Below are 25,122 nucleotides of genomic sequence, written 5' to 3' on the forward strand. Positions count from 1 at the left end.
AAGAAAAAAAAAACTTCTGCAATGAGTTTGTTTACCTCGTCCTTGTTCCAGATGCTGAATCTGTTCGTGGCTGTCATCATGGACAACTTTGAGTACCTGACCAGAGACTCCTCTATCCTGGGGCCGCATCACCTGGACGAGTACGTAAGGATATGGGCCGAGTACGACCCTGCCGCCTGGTGAGTGGCACACACACACACTCATACACACACGCTGTACAAGTCCCGCGAAATACGTAATGAAATAGCAAAGAAAATACTGTTATAGACGGATGTGTAACGTAAAAATAAGTTAGCAAACGTTATGTATGTCTAGACCCGTTTGAACAGCCTTGTGCTGAATGTAAAAGAACTCTTAACCCTTCACTTTCTCTCCCGTCCCAAAAAAAACGGGGATGATCTCATTCAAGAAGTGTTGTGGTGAAACAGGATCTACATCATGTGATGATACTGTAGCAGTTAAAAGTGGGTCAGTTACAGCTGGCCTGCCTGAGCAAAGAGTTTTCCAGCTTTCTCCCTGTCTTCTCTTTCTTCGTTTCTCTCTGAACCTTTCTGCCTTCGTCCTCAAATTGCACAATTAGTGCACAGTTGAGTTGAATGTGATCCTCTCCACTTCCTCCTCAGCCCCCTGTAATGAGCGTGTGTGGGCATGTGTGATAGGAAGGTGTCCTACACCTTTTTTTCTCAGTGTAAATAAATGCTCTCTCCTCTTCTCCCTATCCTTTTTCTTCTTCTCTATCGTCTCCTCTGTTTTTCTCTCTATCTGTATTCTGTGTATTCCCTCACCTAACCTTCCCTCCTTGTATTTTTCTTGCAGCGGGCGCATACATTATAAGGATATGTACAGTTTATTGCGAGTTATCTCCCCTCCTCTGGGCCTTGGCAAGAAATGCCCACATAGGGTGGCCTGCAAGGTTTGGACCAAACCCCTAAAGCACAAACTTAAACGCAACCTGCTCGCCTTTAAGAGACTGGAATGAATGTCGCTCTTTATCACTTTAAAAAAAAAAATCTTTCCTACTTCAACTTTTTTTATTTCATTTGGTTTGATCTTTCTCTTTGGGTTTGCATTATTCAGTTGTTTTAATCTCATTTCACCATTGGATCATGTTTTTTTGGGGGGGAGGGGTTTCTGTTGTATATGCATTCTGATATGACAATGAGAATGTTTGGGACAATGCAGAAATGCACACACACACACACACACACACTCTTGTACATACTCACACACACACACCGATAGCGGTGTGTGGAGCATGAGGTAGTGCACTGCACTCGCTATTGTCTTCTGACTGAACGCTGGGGAAATGACACTGATATGTTCACTTTTAATTCCGTATGATGTAAACACTAGAGTCCAGACTCCAGTCAGCCATTGTCTTTTATTTCTGCTTGCTGTCTAATTTTGCCTGGGCAGAAAATGGTCGAGCAATGTGCATTGTTCTTGTTTGAGTTGGGGTTTGGGTGAGGGAGGTGGGGGTTACTTTAGTACAGAGACTTCTGCAGAGAGGGCTTGGTCTGAATACTGTCACAACGCTAACCCTTGTAGCCGTTAGCTGAGCCAGTGTTTTTCAGCCATGTGTCATCGAGGCTCCATACACAAATGAAAGCAGCTGATATCAGCTCATGAAAAACTGCAGATTGTTGTGCCTCCGTGGCACATGTTTGTGAACCACTGTGCTAAGCAGCCTGTCATATTTAATTTGTATTTATATTTTAAAGCCACGATGTGTACTGAAAGTCAAACTTTTAAAATCCTACGCAGTGGCTTTGAGGATTCAAGGAATCAAAACAAGTGCTAGGCCTGTTACAAGCTCTTCATAAAGAATGCACACGACTATGCAAAGGGAAATGCGCATGGGGCTCATTGCACAATGAAATATGTACAAAACCTTTCAAGGTACTCTTTTGTGTGCAACACAACCACGCGTTTCTTTCTCTTTGGCCATCTTTTATAGTAAATACCCCAGTCCTAGATCATATTGACATTACTTCCCCTGTGGGCGTTTGTTATGTAAGCAGAGAGCTTGTGTATCCCACATGCTTGTGTTGGCACACCTTGAGCGGAGAATGTAACAGGCCTTATGGTAACAGCTTCTATTCACTGCTACCTGAAATACTATATATGTATTTAATATGGCCAAACCTGCTCTGTTTGTGGCTCTGGTGTATGGGGAAAGAAGGAAAAGGGGCAGGGTGTGTGTGTGGTTTGGGGCAGGGACTCTGGACATAAAAAAAGGTCTTGTGTCCACCAGGTACCTCTTAATAACTCCCTGTGTCGACAGATGCTCGTGGGAAGAATCGTTGGTCATGCCGTCTGTGTTTGCTTACCGTCAAGATCTTTTTAAGGTGCTGCAGTCTTTGGCTTAGACATAAGAGATGGTTAAAGGATCACTTCACCCAAATCATAAAAACAACATATTTAACAACGTAACCCTGGTGATATCTAGCCATGCACATAGTTTCAGTTTTGAGACACTGTGTCTGTTCCGAGTATTTATATTGTAGTATTTACTTATATTAACTGCAGGAGGCTATGTCGTTCATGGTTCAGCTGAGCTGCTTTGTTGTTTCTATTATTTATATTTCCACATAATGAACACATAAGTAGGGTCAACCATTCAAATGATAGTAAAACAAATGCATAAAAGCTTCAGGGCCTGGGAGGAGTAATGCAATTAATAAAGCAATGAGATTGAGTTATCTAGAAACACATAGGCCTACTTTTTATTATTATTAATTTATATTGTCATTGTGCTAACTGTTAAAAAAAACCTACACCATCTGCTGCTGGCTGCAGATTTGTGGTGCTGTGTGTTCACATTGTCCCACTCTGCACCATCCAGACAACAATATGATTATATTTCCATTTGTTGAGCCACTGGTCATACCTCACTGTGATTGGCTGAGCTGTTTTAGCCCTATAAGACCAGTAATGTGACTGGCTGACAGTGTGTTCATTAATCTCCACACCCTTTGATTTATATACCCCTTCATCACCTACATGAACCAAAATAGCCGGTGCGCTTGGAGACTTTATCACTTTGCACTTGTCGTTGCGCTCGCATGATTAAAGTAGGGCCATAGTTCCATTGAATCTGTTCACAGTGAGGACTATGAGTTATAGAGCTCAACAGTGTGGTTCTGGAAGTAAAAATCCCATTCATTTTCTCCATTTTAAGTATTAGCCATAATGTCTAAGCCATCCAAGGTGGACTGATTATGAGCTCTGAGGTTGTGGAACGAAGGTTTATGCTCCTGTAGAAGCTAGAAGTCTGTTTGAAATCAACCTTGTTTCAAGAAAAATAAATAAATGGACAGATCAGACAGATCCCGTTGCTCTGGACGGGGACCAGTGAAGGATATTAGAAGCACTTTTCCGGTGATGGCTGAGCGTTACTGCACAGCTGCAAACTGAGCTTGCTGACGTAAATGTGACGTGAGCAACCTGTCTGAAAGTTGTAAGTCTTCTGGTAGCTGTGCCAAGAGAAATCTCAATCATTCCCAATCTTGCAGAGGAGTCTGTAAGGTATATGGCTAAATATGCCCATAAAACTAATGCTGAACGCAGTTAACATTAGTAATTAAACTTAAACAGCTCATGTAAGTCGAAACTGCTTCTCCTGTACTGTACGGTAATTCTTCTACTATGCGACAGTAAGTCGCGTGGTTATGACACAATCGTTAGCCTATTTTTACAAAAACATCTGCTACATCCGTCTCCATAACATGAGGTACAAGGTAATTGAGCCTGTTATACATTGTCGTGTTTCTTTAGAAATAAACAATGGACAAATTAAACGCTTCAGATGTAAAGTTATTCGCTGTCAAAGTGGCGCCAAAATGAATGGGAGTCAATGGGATGCTAACGGGAGGTGATGGCTTGTTAGAAACAAAATGTAGGAGCTACGGTTTGTGGAGGCTGGCTTACCCCCTTGGAAATACTACACTACCCACAATCCTAAGCGTAACAGCGACGTCTCTGATTGGTGGAACTCGCTGTTACCATGGAAATGTTTACGCGAACTGCTAGCATCGAAGTCTGTGATGGTTTCTGTACACCGTCTTGAACCTCTTTGCCGTTTTCAAAATGTTATTTGGTTTCGGATCAAATGTTTTATGGTCACGATTCATCTTGTTGCTGGTTGGCTTGGTTTCAGGCTTAAAACTCTTTATGTAAGCATTTAATGAAACATCAATGGAGATATTGAACGCGGAAAATCACTTCCAGAACCAGAGCTGTTAAAAAAGTGGGCGGTCAATGTTGAGCTCTATTCTGAGTAACAGGGCACCCTGGGCACCAGAACCTGAAACTATCTGCATTAGCTGGATGCCACAAGAGGTTAAGTGATGACACATTCGGTGATGTGGGTGAACTGACCTTCCGATAGCCAAGGCCTAGCTGTTAGCACCGTTGGGGTATCCCAACCCTCCCTGTCATCATCAGGGAGGGCTCCCATGAACATCTGGAGGCACACGGGTGAGCTAAGGTTCCCCAGTGGACACGCAGCCTCAGTAACAGACTGCATTGACTTGCCATTGTGACTCACTTCGATCTCCGCAGCGGTGCTTTTCTTTGCCTGCTAGAAGCCCCGCTGCCAGTTCTATCCGAGTGGCGAAAGAGGGCAAAGACCAAAAATCCCAAAACCCCTTTTCACCTCGCATAGAACGGTATCTTAACAACAACTAACTAAACTAAATAACACCTCCTCCTCCTCCTCCAATTCTCCCCTCCTTCCCTAACCTTTCTCCCGCCCTCCCTTCCTTCCTCTCCTCTCCCCTGTACTTTATGATAAACCAGACTAGAAGCCTCTTAACACACTCCCTCGTTCTCTCTCTTTCTCTTTCTTTCTCTCTCTCTCTGGCACCACAGCAACCACATATCCACAGCGATCAAAACAATAACCTCTGTGTATTTGTTTCCCCCCCCCCTCTTCCTTTCCTTTGTCGGTTTCTTTCCTTTTTCTCCTCATGTCTTCCTCCTCCAAACACACCTCTGTGCGTCTGCGTCCTCCCACCATCGTCCTCCCTCTCCCTGCCCCTCATACATTTTCTTTTTTTCGTTTTTACGTCGTCCGTCTTTGTTTGTTCTGTCTGTCGTGTGTGAGTGCTGTGTGTGTGTGTGTGTGTGTGTGTGTGTGTGTGTGTGTGTGTGTGTGTTTACGTGCGGCTGTTTGAACGCATGGGATGTGTGTGTGTGTGTGTGTGTGTGTGTTTGTGGCCACCCCAGCGGCCGGATCAGTTACACAGACATGTATCAGATGCTAAGACACATGTGTCCGCCGCTAGGCCTCGGGAAGAGGTGTCCCGCCCGGGTCGCCTATAAGGTAGACTCGCCCCCCACCTTACCCCTCCGCCCCCCTCGGCCACCACCCCCACCTCCTTCTCTCCTTCCCTTTTCCCATCCTTCTCTTCTTCACCTCCTATTCCCCTCCCATCACCGTCTTTAAACCTCCCCATCGCTGGGGAGGAGATCCTCTCCTCTCTCATCTGCTGAAACCGCCCCGTCCCTTTCTCCCTTCTCCACCTCTCCCCCTCTCCTCCACCTCCCTCCCTCCCTCCCAGCGGTGTTCTCCTCATTGTCTGTTAGTGGTGGTTGTGGTGGTGGTAAGCGCTGTCCTCTCTTCTCTCTCTCCGACCGCGGGGATGGAGGGATGGGCTTTTGTCGTGCAGTGAAGTGAAGTGACAGTGGAGTGGTAGTCAATCCTCTTTCTTTTATTTCCTCCCGCCAGGCCGCAGGAGTAAGGGAACGGGGGAGGCTTTGCCAGTCCTTCTGCAACCTGCACGGACGCATGCACACACCACAATCCAGTCAGAAAAGCAAAAATATATAGAGCACAGATCTGACAAGCAATTCCCCTTTTCCATAACAAATGAAGGAACTTAAAAAGTAAGAAAAGTTCCTCTGTTTTCCTACCTCAGTTTTGAAATTTATGTCTTCATATTTTACCACACTGATCTTGCAGTATACGGAAATGAAATATTTAATAAGCTTGTACAATACTCCCGTCTCTACACCGTTGTTGAGACGTATGCAAAAACAAATTACACAAAATGTATCAATAAAACATATTCTCCGACCACATATTGTCATTATGTGTTTTAGGTATGTTTATTTGAAGTACATTTAAAAAAAAAAAAGTGTAAATGATGGCAGGACCCCAGGACGACCAATTGCTTGTGGTCATTACTAATATTCTTTGTGAGCATATATATGAAATTATGTACACATTGTATTATTCAACGATAAGAAACAATAAAAAAATAATTTGTTCATGTGAAAATCTCTAGTGTAGAGGCCCACGGACAAACATCTAAAGTGCAACTATTTGCTTACGATGCGGGTACAGAAGGACCGGCAAGGGTGTCTGTCTTCGGTTCTCTGCGTCTCTTATTCCTGTGGATGGCACTATAGTGCTCACATAAACATGCCCACATTACTGTGCCAAATACACACTGTGCACATACAAATAATAATCATGCAAATTAAAATGAGTAGGAAAAGTTCTGGCCCTTGTAGTTTTTGGTCTTTTTTCAAGATGCTTTTTTTGAAACCCACGGAAACGTCAGCATCTTTGAGTTCTCTTTGCCCCTCAGACCACCAGTGTAAAGATTGGGGTCGAGCATTTCAGCATCCGCTGCCACGTTGTCTTGTTGTCTACTCTTTCTCTCCACCTCAGTAGAGCTCTACTCTGTCTATCTTTCATTCTCTTTGTCATTGACATCCAGATTCGCCAAAATAGTATTGAAAAGATGATGTAATGCTATCGTTTCCATCGTTTTTCTGGTCATATTTGTGGCGCCGAGAAGCTCTGAAGAGTAGCACCACAAAGGCAAATACCCTGTCATCCCCAAATAACAATGTGAAGTGTGTGCATCACTTGTAAAGCTAATCTACCTAAACTAATATATTTGCATATTTTTCAATGCCTTCCTTTGAGAAAAATAAACATTGACATGCAATTTTGAAGGTAAATAAGTCTAAACTTTGCTAGATTTTTATTTGAACAGGAATTGTTTTTCCATACTTGGTGCTATAGACAGATTTTGGTCAGTACCAAAAATGTATTGGTATTAGATACTCGATGGAAATCTCTCTCCTTACTTGCCTAACTAGCTTGTGACGTTACCTGCGTAATAATCATAACCACACTGAACTATTCTTTTTTTGATCAGATATTGCAAACTCTCCCTTGTGCTAAACCTTTATTGAATCTGGGTGTCAGTGCCCTATTCACTGTCTCTTTCTAGTTTTTGCCCTTTTCTCTTTTTCTTTCTTTTTCTCTCCTGTATCTCTTTTTCTCCTGTTTTGCTCTCCTCTTCATCTTTTACTCAATCTTTGTTATTCTCTGTTTTTTTCCTAACTGTCAATTTTCTCTCTTTTTGTCATTCTTCTGTCCTTCTGCCTCTACAGTACGTCCACATGTCTGTCAACAATCAGCATCCATCGTCATTTCTCCATAGCATCCCTCTGTCCATCCAAGTCTTTACTTTATCTCTCCTTTCTGTTTCGTCCTTCTTCTTTCTCTCCAGAATGTCAACCTGTGTCAGCAGTGGTCCCCATCACATACTTCAGCCATCAAAGCCTTCCAGTATTCATTGATACAATTTCACAGAAAAAGTCCAATGAAGGACATTTTGAGATCAGAAAGCCCTCATGGTTTCTTTTCAGAACAGAGAGGGGAAGGTTAGACATCTTGAACATTCTTGGCACTGATCGCTCTTATTGCTTAGGCAAAGTTCTGGATCTTTCCTTTAGTAGACACAAGGCCTCACGCTTACTGGAAAAAGTAGTTTTGATATCTGTGTATCGCTACTGACCTCTTCTTAGTCAACTTATGTCAGTGTTGTTTTTAGTCCTCGTCCTTATCTCTTGTCTTGTTCTGTAATTTTCAGCCTCTTTCCTTTCTATCTACACACACACACACACAAACACACACACACACACACACTCCTCTCTCTGTTAATTCCAGTTGACCCACGTTCTCTTGATTCCTCTTTTTTCTCTTTCAGTGTTTTCACGGTCCTCCTCTACCTCCTCATTCTCGCCCTTCCCTTTTTATCTGTAACTACATCTCATAACCAAGCTTAGAGCCGCCTAGTTTAACTCAACTAACTGCTGTCCCTACCATGTGTCCCCTTTGATAGACCCCGTCCCCTTACCCTACAGTACTACTTCAATAAAGTCTGGTTGGTCCAAAACAAAGACAGAAAGAACGTCAATCATCTCTTTTTGATCTTCTCTATGATTTTTTTCTTCTTTCAGGGAATGCCACAACTCTAATCCTCTCTAACTCTGACACCCCCTTAAGACACTGTACCCGTTTGACATTGAGAGAGATCTTGACTTGATATGAAATACTACCATCGCTGTCCAATTTGACTTTGATTAAGGGAACCATGAATGTAAAAATGTAGAGAGCAAAATATAAGAAATGAATCTGTCAATCAGTAGGATCAATCCAGTTGGATTGAGGATACTCTCTTTGTGCGGATGCACGGCTACTTGTATTGTGAAAGTGGGTTTTGAGGGAAGTCGGGGGGGAGGTAGTGGGCTGGATAGGTGGGAAGTGTTGGGGGCTTAGAAAATGGGAGTGAAGTAAAGGCATGTTGCATGCTTTGTGTGCCCGGGTTTGTGGGATTTTTCTTGGGAGGTTGTGTTGCATGTCATCCTTGCACTCTATGTCGCATGGCTATGGGCGACATTGAGCCTGTCTGCTGAGCGCTGTGGATGTAGGCCGATGCCCTCTGCCTGCCGCACACTTTGGCTTTGGGCATGCCTGACACTCGCACACACTCAGGAACACACAAGCATGTACACAATCCCACCGCCATCGTACTACCGTGCTTGCCATCGTGAGTGCCCAACGCTCATGTTCGTAGGTAAATCTAATGGATGCCAACTGATCAGGATAGGAACGGCAAGCGGCCCTAGCCGGCCCAGCTTGTTTTGTTCTATCTGCAGGTTTCTCCATTGGTTTTACCTGGTACAGTATAGACTTGTAAAGACAGGGAACCTCCTTACAGGTAGGGGGAGCTCTATAGCAGATGCCTCAGTTGAACAAAACTAAAGCAGTCTCCTGTAAAATAGCAGAATTACACCAGTGATACTGTTATTGTTCTCCAGTCAACCTATTTTGTCTTCAAAGGACTCCAATTAAGCGCCCTTAATTGCAGTCTGTGAAAATAATTGTGTGTAAGTGGGCGGGAAGGGATGCTGGGGTTGGAAGAGGGTGTGGGGTAGGTGTATTTGTTCTGTTTTATATATATCTTTGTGTGTAACAACAGAGATGTGTAAATGCGCCAATGCATTCACACATTTAGGGAACATGGGCACAGGTTGGGTCGGAGGCCATTTTGGCTCCGATTGTTCTTCCTTGTGGTTCTCGGCTCTCACAGTTGCTTAGCAGCAGATGGCCCTCAGTGGATAGCTGTGCTGTTTCGTAGAGTATCACTGGAAACACAGGGGACGCAGAGACTCACCTATTCAACTTTCCTCAAGCAAATGCTCTTGCACAAAACTGTGCAGCAGACTTAACATATTCATGCTCAACAGTCATTTAATGTAGCCCACATTTGTCAGGAGGACTTAAAAATCAAGTGCCTCCAGTTGAAATTCACTGACTTAACTTAATAGGCTACACTGATCAGATTCGACACCTAGTCATCCTTGCCTTTACTCTAATCTGTCTTAGTAAACATTAAATAAAACCTGGACGAATCCAGTCCAACTCTAATTGGCTGTTGTCTATGGAGCTCTCTCAACCCCGCCCCCCAACCCCTCACCCCCTCCCCAAACCTGGAGGTTCAGGCACGGCACACTTTAGCAAGGACATGTCCCTTTCTCACCCTCTCATCCTGACTGGCTCTCCACAGAGGCTGCTGCGCATGGACCTGCCGGTTGCTGATGACAACACGGTGCATTTTAACTCCACCCTCATGGCTCTGATCAGGACAGCACTGGATATAAAGATTGCCAAGGGTATGGTCCTTAAGTACTATTATCCTTTTACTCTATCTGTTCTTCTAAGTCACTTTCTTGTCTGACATTCTTGGGTAGTCTTGGGTAATTCATGGGTATGACTTTTTACCTCTCTGTGTCTGTCAGTTTCTCTTCAACAAGAATGCTTTAAATTATTGACAAAACTTAAAATGCCAATTCTGACATTAACAAATAACCTTTTGTTTTGGGTGAATGTGTGCACGCATGAATGGTGAAAAAAAAAAACATTTCTTTTGAAATTGTGTGCCATTGTGCCTTCCTTTTGGTCTGTACCTTTGCCTGGTGTTTATGTGTGGGGGTGTCTGATATGTGATTCAAATGTTTGATACGTGTGTGTGCGTGTGGGCACTCTGGTTTACGTGGCCATCCAGGAGGTGCAGACAAGCACCAGATGGATGCAGAGCTGAGAAAGGAGATGATGGCTATTTGGCCGAACTTGTCGCAGAAGACACTGGACCTGCTGGTTACGCCGCACAAGGGTAAGTTGCAGGAAAATTAGGCATAGTGGTGTGTGTGTCACCGATCACCAACTCACCAAGAGGACAGCTTCTACCAGCCAGTGTCATTCACTGCTCCGCATCTCCTGATCAGGCTACTACAGCATAAACACACATACTGTACATGTATACATATAAATACATATATACACCAATGTAGATTCTCCAAATGTCCTTCCAATACTGTGGTCCAGAGCAAAAAATCTCTGGCAGGACTACCATGAAATTGGGTATCAAGAGCACTGGTCCGCAGGGGATTTAGAATGGATTTTGGTGACTTTGATCTATGGCAATATTCATTGTCTCCAGAGCATGAACCAAAGGGGTTCTTACTGTGGCTTATTGTTTGTTCCTATCGTGAACATTGCAGCGTTCGGAGGCTGCTATTGTAACCTAACCCAAACCCATTTTTCGGGATGCCTAATTCCCTGTGCTCTGCGTCCGTTGTCACTGACAACTCCAAGCACATGCTACCACAGTAAGGACTTAACTGCCCCAAACAGTCAGAGTCACTAATAAAGTGACAGATTGACAGAAAGATACAACCCCTTACTGGCACACATGAACACAGCAACTTGTGTTTGTTGAAAGGCCTGTCTAAGCCAGAGGTGTTGTGGCACAGGTTGTATTGGTAAAAATGATTTGTTGTTAGGGGAATTAATTAAAGCCTTAAGGTTATACCAGCTACTAACTGGCTGAATTTTTTGGTCACCCACAACAAGAAAGGATGTGGGCCTAACTGAACCCCCTTTGAGCTCGACTCGTTTCCAGCAATCGCTCCCCTCGTCCCCCTCGACGTTGCTCGCCACACGCTTGGGGTTTGGGCTCCGCACCACACCATACGTGTAGGCACACTAGCACATACATGTACACAGACACATACAGTATATCACATTAGAGTGGACACAGTAGCACATACTCGCACTGCTGATCTTTCCACCCATCCAGACAGTCCTGGTATCAGGGGGTGCCTACTATAGAAGATCCTCTATAGAAGTCTTTTCACTACAGGAAGAATTGAACAGCAAATAAACTAGTAAAATCGATCTAGGCTAATAGGTTTTATATAAAATGATTGTGATGAATGAGCTTGTTCAGGTGAATCTGTTGAGAATATGATTATTTAAATGATTTTGGTACATGAGTACAAGCTAGTACAATGATGCATGTTTAGCAAAAGCATCAAGTTGTTTGGCTAAATGCATGGGAGATAATAAGGTATACTACACACATAGATATGAGATATGTGTGGTCATATCTTATCACATGTTAATAAACGTTTTAATGCTGGAAGACTTATAGCCATGCCACTTTGAAAAGGGCACCACTCATTCACTTAGCTACACAGTTCAGTTATCTGACAACCAAAACAAAGCTCAATATTTTTCTGATTTTAAATGTTTATGTGTTCCATCCAAACTCTGGGGATACACGTCCAGAGTTTTTAGAAAAAAATTGAGCTCCTGTTTTCCAGGGATCATTTGACTGTGGTGTCCTCGTGTTTCTTAGTGAGGTGGCTACCTGGTCCCCAGCCTATTAAGATTAAAGAAAAGAAATATGCAAGGTTTGATACGATTAGATGATAGTGGAGTAAAAAAAAAAGAGAATGCTAATTGATATGGTACAGCATCTGCCTGTGAAAAGACTATTGGCTTTGTTGTTAATAATTGTACAGTGTTGTAATGTTGTATTTGTGTGTTGTACACCAGCGAGTGAGCTCAACTCTGTTTCAGTTGAGGTGCGGTTACCGCTGTTCCTTCAAGACAACAAAAGAGCATATCAGTTTCAGTTATGATGAGTATTTTCGCAAAGTGATATTAATCCCTTTATATTACACAGTTTGAATGCCTCATCACAGCCCTCAAATTTGGCAATTTCCATATTTTCTTGGAGGTAAATCTGCCTGTTGCACTTTCAGTGCTCAGAAACACATTGTCAGCAAACCAGCAGACCCATTCCTCTCTCTTGCCTTATTATACATCATTAGCTTATTAAACTGGTGTGAGAAATTGTTTGCCACATGAGATTTTTAGAGCTGAGCTTCATGCATGAAAATTAGAATACAAACGGCATCATCAATGCTTTAAATGGCTTAAGCCCTGTGTTGGAAAAAATGTATTAGCCAATGAGAATGAGGTTTTGTGACCACAAGGGTGCATGCGCACAAGCATGAAAGTAAGTATGTTTGCACTGAGACTTGCATTAAAATATTTAAAAGTAAACGTTTGTCCCTCTCTGAGACTGTTGAAGAGGCAATGACACTAAAACTGCTTTTTTGCTCCTCCAACACAGTGTTGTTTTTTTTTGGTTACCACTAGCCATATATTCTGTGAATGTACCTTCATCAACTGAAGATGGAAACACCTTTGAAAACCACTTAGTTTTAATTCTTGATTTTGAAGCTCAGGTCTGTCCCTCCATGGATTGAAATGAAACAGAATTGTGCCAACTGCTAGCGTATTCTGCATGTCATTGTGAATGTCTCTGTGTCAGTGATTTGTGTGTTTCGTCCCCCACTCCCATTCCCCCCCACGGCTCAGGGTCCCATCTCACTCGGGTCTAATCTTGCAGGGTAACTTGTCATTTTCTCAGCAGCCACAGACTTGACGGTGGGCAAAATCTACGCTGCCATGATGATCATGGAATACTACCGGCAGAGCAAGACGAAAAAGCTGCAGGCCCTGCGAGAGGAACAGGTAGACTCCATCCCAGAGAAATTGCCCCGAACGCAAAAAGACATTTATTTTCCTTATTCTCTTCCGCCTCCTCCTGGCCCTTTTTTATGGTACCTTTTCCACTAGCCCTTGGACTGAATTTTGCCCTTTCTTCTGACAAATATGGATTTAAAAATATAGAAACCATGTCTTATATATTTAAATCCTATATAAACTTGCAGCTACACTTGCAAACAAATCCCCTATGCTTTGGGTTTTCTTTTTATCACCTGTTCACCCAAACCTACCTTCCTCTCAGCCTGTGCTGGCCACTTTATTAGCATGCTACTTGAAAATCTGTCCCCTTTTACTAGCACCGTGTTGCTCCCTTGGCCAGCCTTATTCCGTTTATCATGCTTGCTAACAGAGGTATCTAGCTGTTTTGCTTTCTCTAGCTAGTTAGCAACCTTTCCCTTTTCTGCTGCTTCTCCTTTTCTTTTCACCATGGGCTGTTTGCACGTGGTGAGGAGGATCAGGTGTTGCGAAGGTTTACCAATGTACAACTATGGTTTTTGTTGTTGGTAATGTTCTGAGCAATGATGATGATGATGATACCACATGGCCTTACCTTTTTGTTCCCCGTCAGTGCTCTTCCCCTCTTGTCGATGAATGCCTTCTGAGATGCACTCGCTCCCGCTTTCTCTGTATTTTCAGTCCACACTGTGTGGGAAACATCTTTCCACTCATGTAATACCTCCTGTTCGCTCCAGCAAGTCATCCAGTTTGTTCAGCGCTTGAGCGTAAATTTGACATGATACAACAAAGTCCACAATTTGCTTATGGAATGGGGCCAGCCTCTTCTGTACTGACTGAGACATAGATTTCCATTCTGCAGAACGAAGGAGTGCATTGATGAATGGAGAGTATGTTTGCCTTTTTTTTATTTCTTTTGAACAGTGCAAATACAGTATGTGTCGGTATGTTCCTGAATGCAGCCATCCCATTGGACTGAATGGACAGGTCCACACAGGCTCTCTCAACATCAGCAGTACACAAGGACTTTAACCAGTCTGTGTGTCTGTCAGTTTGTCCAGCCATCTCTCCAGTATTTCGCTTCATTCCCCCTCTCTCCTCTCACTGTGGTCTTTGTTTTTCTATTCCCGTACCATTTTAAAGGAAGAATCCACCCAAAAACATCATAATGCTGTTCAATGATTTGTCATTCTTTTTTCATATGTCTAACATAAATCATAGTCAATGTCCTCTCATATTGAGATGTTTACAGTACAGCTACAATGGAGCTCAGTAGCTGAATATTTATTGTCTATCTAAAACATCATGGTGGTGTCTGTTGCTGTGGTTGGGATCATAGACACACCCTGGTGTTAACGAACTAGATGGCTATTTAGAATGTATGTGTCCATATGCCCGACTTTGATTTAAAGTATGGATGAAACAATAATGCTAACTAATATACCTATATATATATAAATAAAACATACAAAATGGTATTGTATAGTTTTAGTTATTATTACTATAAAGTCATTATTGCAATACCTGACGGTAAACATGGCGTGGTATGCCACCTGTGCATCACAAGTGGATTGGTTTTAGCCGCATCATGTGACATGGCAGAAAATAAACAGCAACGTTGTGGCACCAAAGACTGAAAGAAATGCAACAAAAAGTTGAAGTTTTTTGCCAAAAAGGTACTTGCTATAAACTTTGAAGCTCTTTCAGTAAATTAGGCTGCAGAAAAGTTGTGTAATGAAAATGAAAAATGAAAAGATTGGCAGCCAAGGGCTGCAAACTTATGCGACTAAGACCACCGCGCTGTTTATCCAAGGAAATCATAGTACGTCATCTCCCATACTGAAAGCAAAAGACAAAGTAAGAGATGAAAAATGAGAAACATTGACAGAAAAGTCGTCCCACGTAACAGTTTAAGGGGACCAAGGGGTGGATTTTTCCTCATTTGTTGTTCTTGTCTCTCTCCTCCTCTCTTCTTCCTACTCCTGCACATTATTCGTGCCTAGTCGCGTCTCAGTCGTCCTCTTCAGTGTTTTTTGAGCTGTGCTTGTGTCTCAGATATGTTGTCTGCTGTCTGTCATTCTCCTGTTTCTTCACTCTCGTTCTGGAGTCTGTTGTCGCTCATTCCTGTCTTCCATGTCGTCTCTGTTCTTCTGACGCTCTCCCTTTATCCTTCCAGGAAGAGATGAGACCTTGACTTATCAAGCTCTCCCTATTTGGTCAATCCTCGTCGATTGTCACCAAGTTGCTCTAACCAAGACCCATTCTCTCCAGTCTGTGTGTTCGTGAATCTATCTGTTTGCCTGTCTGTCTGTTTGCCTGTCTGTCTGTCTGTCTGTCTGTCTGCCGTGGTGGTTGGTGGGATGTTGAGTGGAGGTTCCTGTGACCAGTGGCTCCGTATGTAATCAGTCAACCCTGGGGGACTATTCATTAATACATATGCCACTGCTGTAACATACTCCATTGAAGCCGGTGTCTGTTAGGTGTGTGGTGTTCATGTTTTCGCCACAATCCGTCTAAATATTTGTACCATGAGTTTTCTCAATAGAGCTAGCCAGTGCCAAACCAGACTGTCATGAGCCATTTACCTCTGTGACACAGGAAATCACCCCTGGACAGGAATAGACCAAAAAAAGCAGCATTAATGTCACATGTTAAATTTGGAAATAGAAGGCTTTCAGTTGATATAATATACCCTCTGGCAGCCATATTAGAGGGCTAAATGTCTAAACAAACAACTTGAACAATGGAAGTCAACAATCATGGTGAATTTCTGAGCTGTTTTGACCAGAAATTGATATTTCATACAATCATAACAGCAGCCAAATTGTTTTTCTGCTTACATAATGTCTGCTTCTTAGCTATACCAAAGTTGGCATGTCATGCACACATCTTATTAGCACACTAGCTAACTTATTCAGTAGAAGTAAGCGTTCCGTGTGCCTTTGTTCTTTTATTATATAATGATATCATGATATAACATTAACTTGTCAGTTTTGGGCATGCTTTCTGACAGGAAGTATGATCCCGAATCGGCTAACAACGATACACACCCACATGCAGATACCTGCACCTCCATGACAACGATAGATACACTTGTTATTATAGATTTAGGAAGCAACTGCAACTGCAAAGCCTCTGTTACCATCTTCCCCAGCCAAATAACTAGTGTTTCTAAAGATCTGTTTGACTGCTAAAACCAGATGTATCTTTAACATGAGATGTACCCAGACTAGCTTCCTGTCCAGCAGATCAGCCTGATGTGTCAGAGGAGGTTTGGACGTGAATCTGTTTTCTGAACCGGCCATCATCCATCTGCACTCATTTAGCATTCAGCCTTTAGCTTCCAGGCTGAGGAGGGACATGACAAAGGCTGTAGCAGTCATGAACCGTCGCCTTTAAGCCACTCCAGAGAAGACTCCATTTACCCAGGATCCCCTGGGAGGAAAGCTGCCTGACCTCTGACCTGATGGAAGTTTCTTTGAATGCAACTAGTTCAGGTTCAGATGTCCACTTCCCACAAAATGGCATATTACTCCAAAAAATCTTGGCAGATGAAGGATCACAAACATTGTCATGATGATTTTTTAAGTAAAATGTCTTTTTTTGATGATGTGTTTCACGGGTATGGTGATCTCTGATTTAAGAGCAATCTTACCTCATATGCCTAAGGTAGAAGTTCCCCTCTGACACAGATCTGAGATCAGCTGTCCATCCCAGAACATCAGCCCAAACTTATACAAAGGAAAAAAAAGTCAAACATTCTTTAAGTCAGTAGTGTTTAAAGGCTCGATGGTGTTTTTTTGCCCCCAACTGCTCCTTCCAGGCACCTAACCCTAACCTTAACCCTAACCCTAACCCTAACCCTAACCATAACCAGTGCCTTCCAGGCAGCGCTGCCTGAAAGGCACCGTTGGGGGCAAAAAACACCGATAAACTGTTTAAAGGCTCGTTCAGTGTGGTTAGCAGATCCCAGATCAGTAGTCTGGCAAGGAACTTTACCTTGGATACCCACAGCCATGCGTTTGCCAATGGCGCCCTCGTGTGGGTGCATGCTGCGAGTGCATCCTGTGTTTGTGTCCTGTGTCTGCCCCCCTGAGTGTGCCTGATGCCAGCCTGCAGGCCATGTTGTGTATCTCACACAGAACCGAACACCATTAATGTTTCAGCGCATGGAGCCGCCCTCTGAGGGAGGGGGCACGGACGGCCAGGGGGGTCAAGGCCTCAACAGTCTCCCCAGCACCCAGCCAGATAACCCAAACAGCATGTGAGTAGAGTGGGCAGGGGCAGAAACTATATTCTGCGTAATGCACCGAAACACATGAGACAGCAGGAAACTGTGCTTGCACACAAATACATATTTCCTATAGTTATCTATGCATGTATAATATAAAGTATATGTACACATAATAATTCCAATGTTTGCCTCTTGGTCAGATTTCTCAAGGCATCTTGCTTATTGTCAATCATTTTTAAATGGGACATAATGTATCGGGAAAGTAAATTGGCAAAGAAATGTTACATGTGCATTAGCTCAACCTCTGGACCTCAGCTGCAGAATTTCATACAGTTATGGCTGTTTTAGATTTTGTAGATGCAGTGGTTTGTGTGGTGCACAAAACTTTTCGTAGTGTATCTCAGGCTCAATATTTAGTTTGATTTCTTGTAAAAAAAAAAATCCACAACATTTCTCTTGAATTTATGGAATTAATCTCCCTGATCATCGGCCCTTTTTCACCTGTCAATATTGGTCAACACAGTGAACGTGATGCAGTTATATTTAGAATATTTATTTAAGATGAAACTGTGGTACACCAGAGGTTGGTGTCATTAAATAGTAAATACAATCAGGAGGTGAAGACTTTTTTTTTTTCAAATTAAAGAAAAAACGTTTGCTGTAAATACATAGATTTCAAGTTCACATCTAAAAGTTGAGTGAACTGAAGATAAAAATGACTCCAACTCTCAAACATACAGTACATACACACTAATTTATCCTCTTGTTCTATCTTTCTGGGCTTTGGGTTACAATGTCTTTCTTTTTCTGTTTGCCTAGTGTGCTTCCCTGTTGTCCATTTCAAAAAGCCTACTCAGTTTTGTGTAAGCATCAGTTATATGGCGAAAAAAATTATCGTCGACGGTGATTTGCTTTAGTTCCTTGATTTGTAATCCCCTAACTTGTGTGTATGTGTGGGTGCCAGACCTCCCGAGGGTGGCATGACTGAGAGCCAATCGTGGGTGACGGCCAAAGCCCAGGAAATGTTCCAAAAGACGGGTAACTGGAGCCCCGACAGACCCTACCCCGACAATCCTCACGACAACCGTCACAACCCCCAGGTATGATGAGCACAAACACATAATGTCCGCACCATGGTAACACGCCAATTCAAGCCCAACCAGTTGTCCGCTCACACAGACAGTTTGTCTTTAACCACGCCGGTTACGTTCTAGCTGTTGCAATACGAATAGATCTCAATACTAATACGAATTTGGCAATAGTCACAGCTTAAATGCAAAAGCACAGTGGAAAAAAACGCAGATTAAAGCCAGTGTTTGAAGACGAGTGACTGAGTGCAAAGTAAAAACCCATTATTCTGTGCCTCTTCAGGTAGGTATTTTAATTTAAGTGATCGTTTCTGATTCATATCTAACCTGGATGGATGGGGTAAAAGACAAGCAGTCAGAATCCATTGGAGTCTTTCATGATAAAAATCTTGAGGAACTGTCAGACTGAAATCCACTTTCCTGTCTCTGATATGAATGGATTTGACCCACAACTGCAGAGGAATGTAAGAGCTCCACCTTAACACCCTGTTTGAGGGCGCTTGCTGTGAAAAAGACTGAGAACTAATTAGTCATGCTCCGTCATCCAGAGTTGAAATCTTTTCAGTATCTTAAGTGCTGGATGTTGCTGCTATTACTATTAGCATACATGACATGTAGTGTCTCTCTTTACTTTGAGCTCTTCTCTTTTTTTTCTCTCTTTCTTCATCCTTCTGCTCGAAGTCCACATCTCCCGTATTCTCTCAGTCTCACAATCGTCCTATTCTCCCTGATTTTTCCTGTTCACTTTTCAGCCTCCTCTTGAGTCAACGGCTAGGAGTTGGTAGATGTGTTTTGTGATGTTACACCTCCTCCTCCTCCTCACTGCCCCTTACTTTCACTTGTCTGTTGGGGACGTCCCTAGCCCCCAGACCCTCATCTCTCTCTCTTCAATCTTATGACTAGTGCACAGAGATGTACTGGGCCATTTTTTGGAAAGAAAAAGGCTGAGATTTGAAAAATATTATTTCCTGCCCTCCGTTTTGGATTCTTGAGTTGGCAGATCCAGAAGAAAGGTCCCAGTCATCCTAATTAATTTTCCCCAAATGGTCAGGGCATTATACATTAACCTACTATTTGACAATGTTTATGTGGTTTTAAAGTTTAAAATCTGGCATAATCCAATCCAGTGGTTTGCAAACTTTTTCAATAATGTACCCCCTTTGAAAAAAAAAAAAAATGTTTTCAGCCAAGTACCACCTGACCAGCGCTAAACATTTGAAAAAAAATGCCTATATAAAGAGGCACAATACAGCGCTGCGCCATCAGGGTCTGTTCACTAAACAACATTGTAACTGAAAAACACTTAAATGCTACATTTCAAATGTTTAGAACCCATCACTGAATTAACTCATTATTATAGTATAAATATTTCAGGAATTATTCATAACTGATGCTTTTTTTATAAACATTTAAAAAAATAAATCTCACGTACCCCCTGCAGTACTCCAAAGTACCCCTAGGGGTACGCGTACGCCCATTTTAGAAACACTGATCAAATCAATACCCACCTCATTTAAATGTTAATTTAGTTGTAGTTTCTTTATAGTAGTAGCTTGTTTGCTGTCCCCATGGGGGAATTAGCTTGCAGCAGAAATCACATAGCATCTTTGGCAGCAAAAGACAAGAAAAAAATAAAACAATGAACACAATTTTAGACATGTATACATATATCACTACACATGACATGGACCAAGGCACTCATACACAGACCGGCTGAAAAAAATAAAATAAGATTCCCAAAAATACTTGTGACTGTACAGGACAATCATTCTTTAATAAAGTTGATGTCCTGTGGAAGAAACAAAAAAAACTCGGCTGTGTTTTTTGTAAACTGAGGAGCATAGTATCATCGTCCAGAAGGCAACAGTTTAAACGAAGAGGCAAGGGGCAAGGGTTAACACAACACAAGGTTGCAACAGTTCATTTATGCAACAACGAGCTGCATAAATGAAGACAGAATTTAAGCCTTTTTATGCCTGAAATTGAAAAGAAATACAATAAACTTTCTTGATACATTATTAAAGGAACACACCAACTCAAATTTCATTTCACCGTATCCCCCAGAGTTAGATAAGTCCATACATACCCTTCTCATCTCCGTGCATGTTGTAACTCTGTCTGACGCCCCCACCGCCAGCCTAGCTTAGCACAGACCCTGGAGGTAACCGGCTCCATCTAGCCTACTGCTCCCAATAAGTGACAAAATAACGCCAACATGTTCCTATTCACATGTTGTGATTTGTATAGTCACAGGGTGTACAAATAACAAGGTCACATGAGACACAGCCATCTTTTAACCGTATACAAACTGGGAACTATATTCTCAGAAAGCCGAAACACTGCTACTCTCTGCTCCTCACAACGGGGCTTCTCAGGTGCTGCGAGCAAATCACTCCGCCCAAGTAGCAGAAGTAGCAGTGCTTCGGCTTTCTGAGAATATAGTTCCCAGTATGTACACGGTTAGAAGATGGCTGTGTCTCATGTGACCTTGTTATTTGTACACGCTGTGACTATACAGTCCTTCCAGAAAATAATTCAATGCATAATCAGCCCCTTTTTCAAATACGGCGCACTTTCGCCGCATAAATTGCAGATTTCCGCGCAAAATATGCGGGACTTGCATGATTTCATAATCCCTGCATTTTTGTTGCAAAAAAGTCACATATATCTTAGTAGAAAGTTGAAAAATGTTGCGTTTACTTCACACAAGAGCAGTCATTTTCCCCTGTTGCCATGGGAACGTTATGAAGTGACGTAATTACGCAACTTGAACATCATCGAAAAGCAGAGGGTTGGGGGAATCACTTTTTTTTTCTCTTTTTCATCAAACCGCTGCTTTTGCAAGTTCCCGCAATTTCATCGCATAAAATTACATAAATATCCCACATATTATATATATATATATATATATATATATATATATATATATATATATATAACATATAACATAATCAAGGATTTTTGCCTGCAACAATCACCAAAAAATTCTGCATTTTTCTGGAAGGACTGACTATACAAATCCCAACATGTAAATAGGCAAATGTTGGCGATATTTTGTCACTTATTGGGAGCAGGTACCTAGATGGCTAGATGGAGCCAGGTACCTCCAGGGTCTGTGCTAAGCTAGGCTAGCGGTTACAGAGTTACAACATGCACAGAGATGAGAAGGGTATGTATGGACTGATCTAACTCTGGGGGATACGTTGAATAAAACAAAGTCCCAATAAGTCAGCGTGTTCCTTTAAGTTTGCTTCATGTCCCTTCCACCTCAGTTAGCATCTCCCTCGTTTAGTGGATGACAACTCCAACCCCCCCTCCACCCCCAACATCCCCCCACCCCCCCTGTCCGAGTCCCCTCCCTCAGCAGACGGTGGTCACGCCCTCTGTCGTTGTGTTTTACAGACGGTAGAGATGAGGGAGATGGGGCGGGACGGGTACTCCGACACTGAGCCCTATCACCCAATGGATGGGCATGGGCGGACCCTCTCCATGCCCCGCCTCTCGGCAGACAACCAAGTGAGCACCTTCATCCCAACCATCACCACCACCATCCTCATCACTCCCCCATCACTAGGCTTGGTAGCAGTGAGGACAGTTGAAGTGAATTGAAAAAAAGTTTCTCCTTGCATCCTTAACAGAGCAGAGAACTGAGCCTCATATGAACCAAACCCTTCTTTTTAAGTACCAAACAAATATATACAGATGTGAATTTTCCAATTTATTTAAGATATACTGTATCTATTGATTTGTTTGGCCTTTTTTCTGCGTTTACATTTTTACATTCAAACAAATGAATGAGCTGATGAGCTTTCTTCTTTTTTTTTTAAGTCATAATGTGTTCATATAATACATAATAATATCTTAGAAAATAATTGAAAGTGCTTTCATGTGTTTTTATGTTAATCATGGCTCTAATTCTCTGCATGGGAAACATGGCTCACTTCCTACAAAATGTTTTGACAGGATGCAAAGAAGCAGTGAGACATTTTTGCAAATTCACCTCCCTGTCTAGTCTTCCTGTTTGTCTTCTCCTCCCTCCCTCCCTTCCTGCCACCATCCCTCCACCCTCCCTCTAAAAACCCTCCACTCATCCAGCGGCCGACCCACCGCTGCTCAGCTCCAAAAAACAGCTCCTCTCTCGGCGGTACATGCTAACACCGGAGCAGACAGCAAAACGGGTCGGAGTGCTGGATAAGTGTTCTAGATATGTATACACATATATATCTAGAAATACATATCTAGAAGACCTACAGTATATGTATAGAATATATAATATATATATATCTTGTCGCTTCCAACCTTATCCTGTTCCCTAACCCATTTCCATTATATCCTTGGTGTGTCTGTCCTGTGTAAACTGTGGCCAGAGTTAGTGTCTCTCTTCAGCAACGAAAATGAGGAAATACAACCGACTCATTAAGTGCGATGCGTTAAAATGATTTGAAACGGATACGACCGCATGAAGAAAAAAAAAAAAGAAAAAAAAAAACCTGTAGGCTGCCATTTCATGGCCTTTGGAAATCATTTTATGGTACATTCAGGTTGACACTGGTTGACTTCTTGGATGTGTGAGAGACAGAGGGGTGTTGTAGAAGTTACTATAGAGGTTTTATGGTTAGATCCCAGTTCAGTCCTTTTCCTATTATCTACAAAATGACTAAGAGAGAAAAGAACAAAGTTAGGGGCCCTATCTTGCAACCGGTGCAGCGCAAAGCCCGACGCAAGTGTCTTAACTAGTTTAAGACCGACGCAGTTGTCAAATTCCCGTCCAGCGCCCACGTCGTTTAAATAGCAAATGCACCTGCGCCCATCTGCGCGCCCATGGGCGTGCTGGTCTTACAGGGAGGTGTGTTCAGGTGCATTCTTGGCGTATATAATTGCTATCTTGAGGCAGCGGGAAGTGATCGCGCCATTGACCAACAAAAACCTGGTCTGAAGTCCGTAACGCTGCATTTCATTGTTATTTTAACTAGGCTCGTGCACAGCGCGCGCACACTATGCTTTTTACACACACAAAAAAATAAATAGTACAATGTGAAGTAGTATTATGAGATGATCTGCTCGCGCGCTTTCACTTCACGGACGAGCAGATCAGTTTCTTCTCCTGAAAATCTCTCCTTCCTGCTTAGCAAATCCGCCATCATAATAGAAATGCGCCAAGGTACAAATGCGCGTGGCTTTTAAAGGGAATGGGAGATGAAACTGATTGGTTTAATGCATGTTACGCCCAAAACACACCTATGATTAATTAAGACACTAAGACACGGACCCTTTTTTTTTTTAGTCTAAAGCTACAGTGGATTCGTACACGCCTTAAACGCACCTGCGCCAGGCGCTTCACGCCGTGCGCTTCACGCCGTGCGCTTAGATCGTTAAAATAGGGCCAATCGGCTTCACATATTCGGCAATTTAAGTCGAGATCAGGCAGGGACAGATAGGTGCAAACCTGTAAAATCCTAATTACACACAGACTTTTAAATCTGATCTCATGAATTTCTTCCAGCAGGTTTAGTGGGCTTTTAGACTTCGAGAAGGCACTTAATAACAATTTCTGGTTGACCTTATCAGGAGATGTCCTTATCTCTGATTAGGGTTATATCTGTGTTACAGGTCTAAAATAGAAAATATGGCGGATGATACAGGGACATTGCCTGTCCAACTGTCCACTTCTCATGTCCTGTGGGCGAATTGTTTCAAAAAATTCGGCTCAGTTGGTAGAGCAGGCGCACATATATAGTGGTTTACTCCTTGACGCAGTGGCCGCGGGTTTGACTCCGACCTGCGGCTTTTCACTGCATGTCATTCCCCTTCTCTCGCCCCTTTCATGTCTTCATCTGTCCTGTGGAATTAAAGGCCTAAAATGCCCAAAAATAAATAAATAAACCTGCTCACATAGAGCAGATCTGCGTGCCCTCAGATCGTGGGTTGCAGATTTTTTTTTTTTTTTCGGTCATGAATTTGTGTTGAAATTTACAACCTGGGATGTTCAGAAGATATTTCCCATGTAGGACTTTACCATGAAGCCTCTGGCTGCAGTTGCACACACACGCTCACACACACACACACACTCACACACCCATTCATTCCATACTCCTACATGTCACTGCATCCAGTCATGTTGCTCTCACTTTGGTATTCTGGTAACTCCATGGAGTGTTTTTGTATGAGCGTTCAGAGGATGAGATAGGAGAGCGTATAAGAGAAGTGTGATGTTCACACATACACAGAGGAGTGTGACAAGAGTAGAGAAGGTGTCAGTACAATTTCTACTTATTCTTCTAGTGTTCAAAGTGTTTAATTTATAAGAAGGGTGGAACTATTTTGAGCAAGAGTTAAAACTCCCCCAAAAAAACTTTACTTTTGTTAGTGTGGACAGTAATAATGTGCAATCAATTTGGAAATGTTATGATGTTACTTAGGCCTCTCTTGCTTTTTGTCCCCTAAAATATATCTACTGGATACAGTTCCTACACTGTTTATATGACGCAGATTTAAAATACCCTCAAATTAAAGCTGACGGTTAGCACTTTACACTCATACTGCAGTTATTGTCTCATTTTAAATCCAATATGCCGGAGCTTAGAGCCGACAGAACAAAAGCACGTTTCACTCTC

The 25,122-nt window shown here is 42.6% G+C and overlaps 1 protein-coding gene across 2 annotated transcripts in view; it reads left to right on the forward strand.

The window, feature by feature from the left end:
- Nucleotides 1-25,122, forward strand: part of cacna1ab (calcium channel, voltage-dependent, P/Q type, alpha 1A subunit, b) — a 223,386-nt gene that overhangs the window by 186,568 nt on the left and 11,696 nt on the right. The window contains exons 41-48 of one of the 2 annotated variants that reach the window (XM_039794714.1): nt 52-179; nt 817-913; nt 9,876-9,981; nt 10,374-10,481; nt 13,095-13,195; nt 17,353-17,450; nt 18,385-18,520; nt 21,911-22,024. In XM_039794714.1, the coding sequence (XP_039650648.1) occupies nt 52-179; nt 817-913; nt 9,876-9,981; nt 10,374-10,481; nt 13,095-13,195; nt 17,353-17,450; nt 18,385-18,520; nt 21,911-22,024 (888 nt within the window). Of the gene's footprint in view, nt 1-51; nt 180-816; nt 914-9,875; nt 9,982-10,373; nt 10,482-13,091; nt 13,196-17,328; nt 17,451-18,384; nt 18,521-21,910; nt 22,025-25,122 lie in introns of both variants that reach the window. The other variant, XM_039794706.1, reaches the window with a different exon arrangement.

Source organism: Perca fluviatilis, chromosome 1 (assembly GCF_010015445.1).
Source record: "Perca fluviatilis chromosome 1, GENO_Pfluv_1.0, whole genome shotgun sequence".
NCBI lineage: Eukaryota > Metazoa > Chordata > Actinopteri > Perciformes > Percidae > Perca > Perca fluviatilis.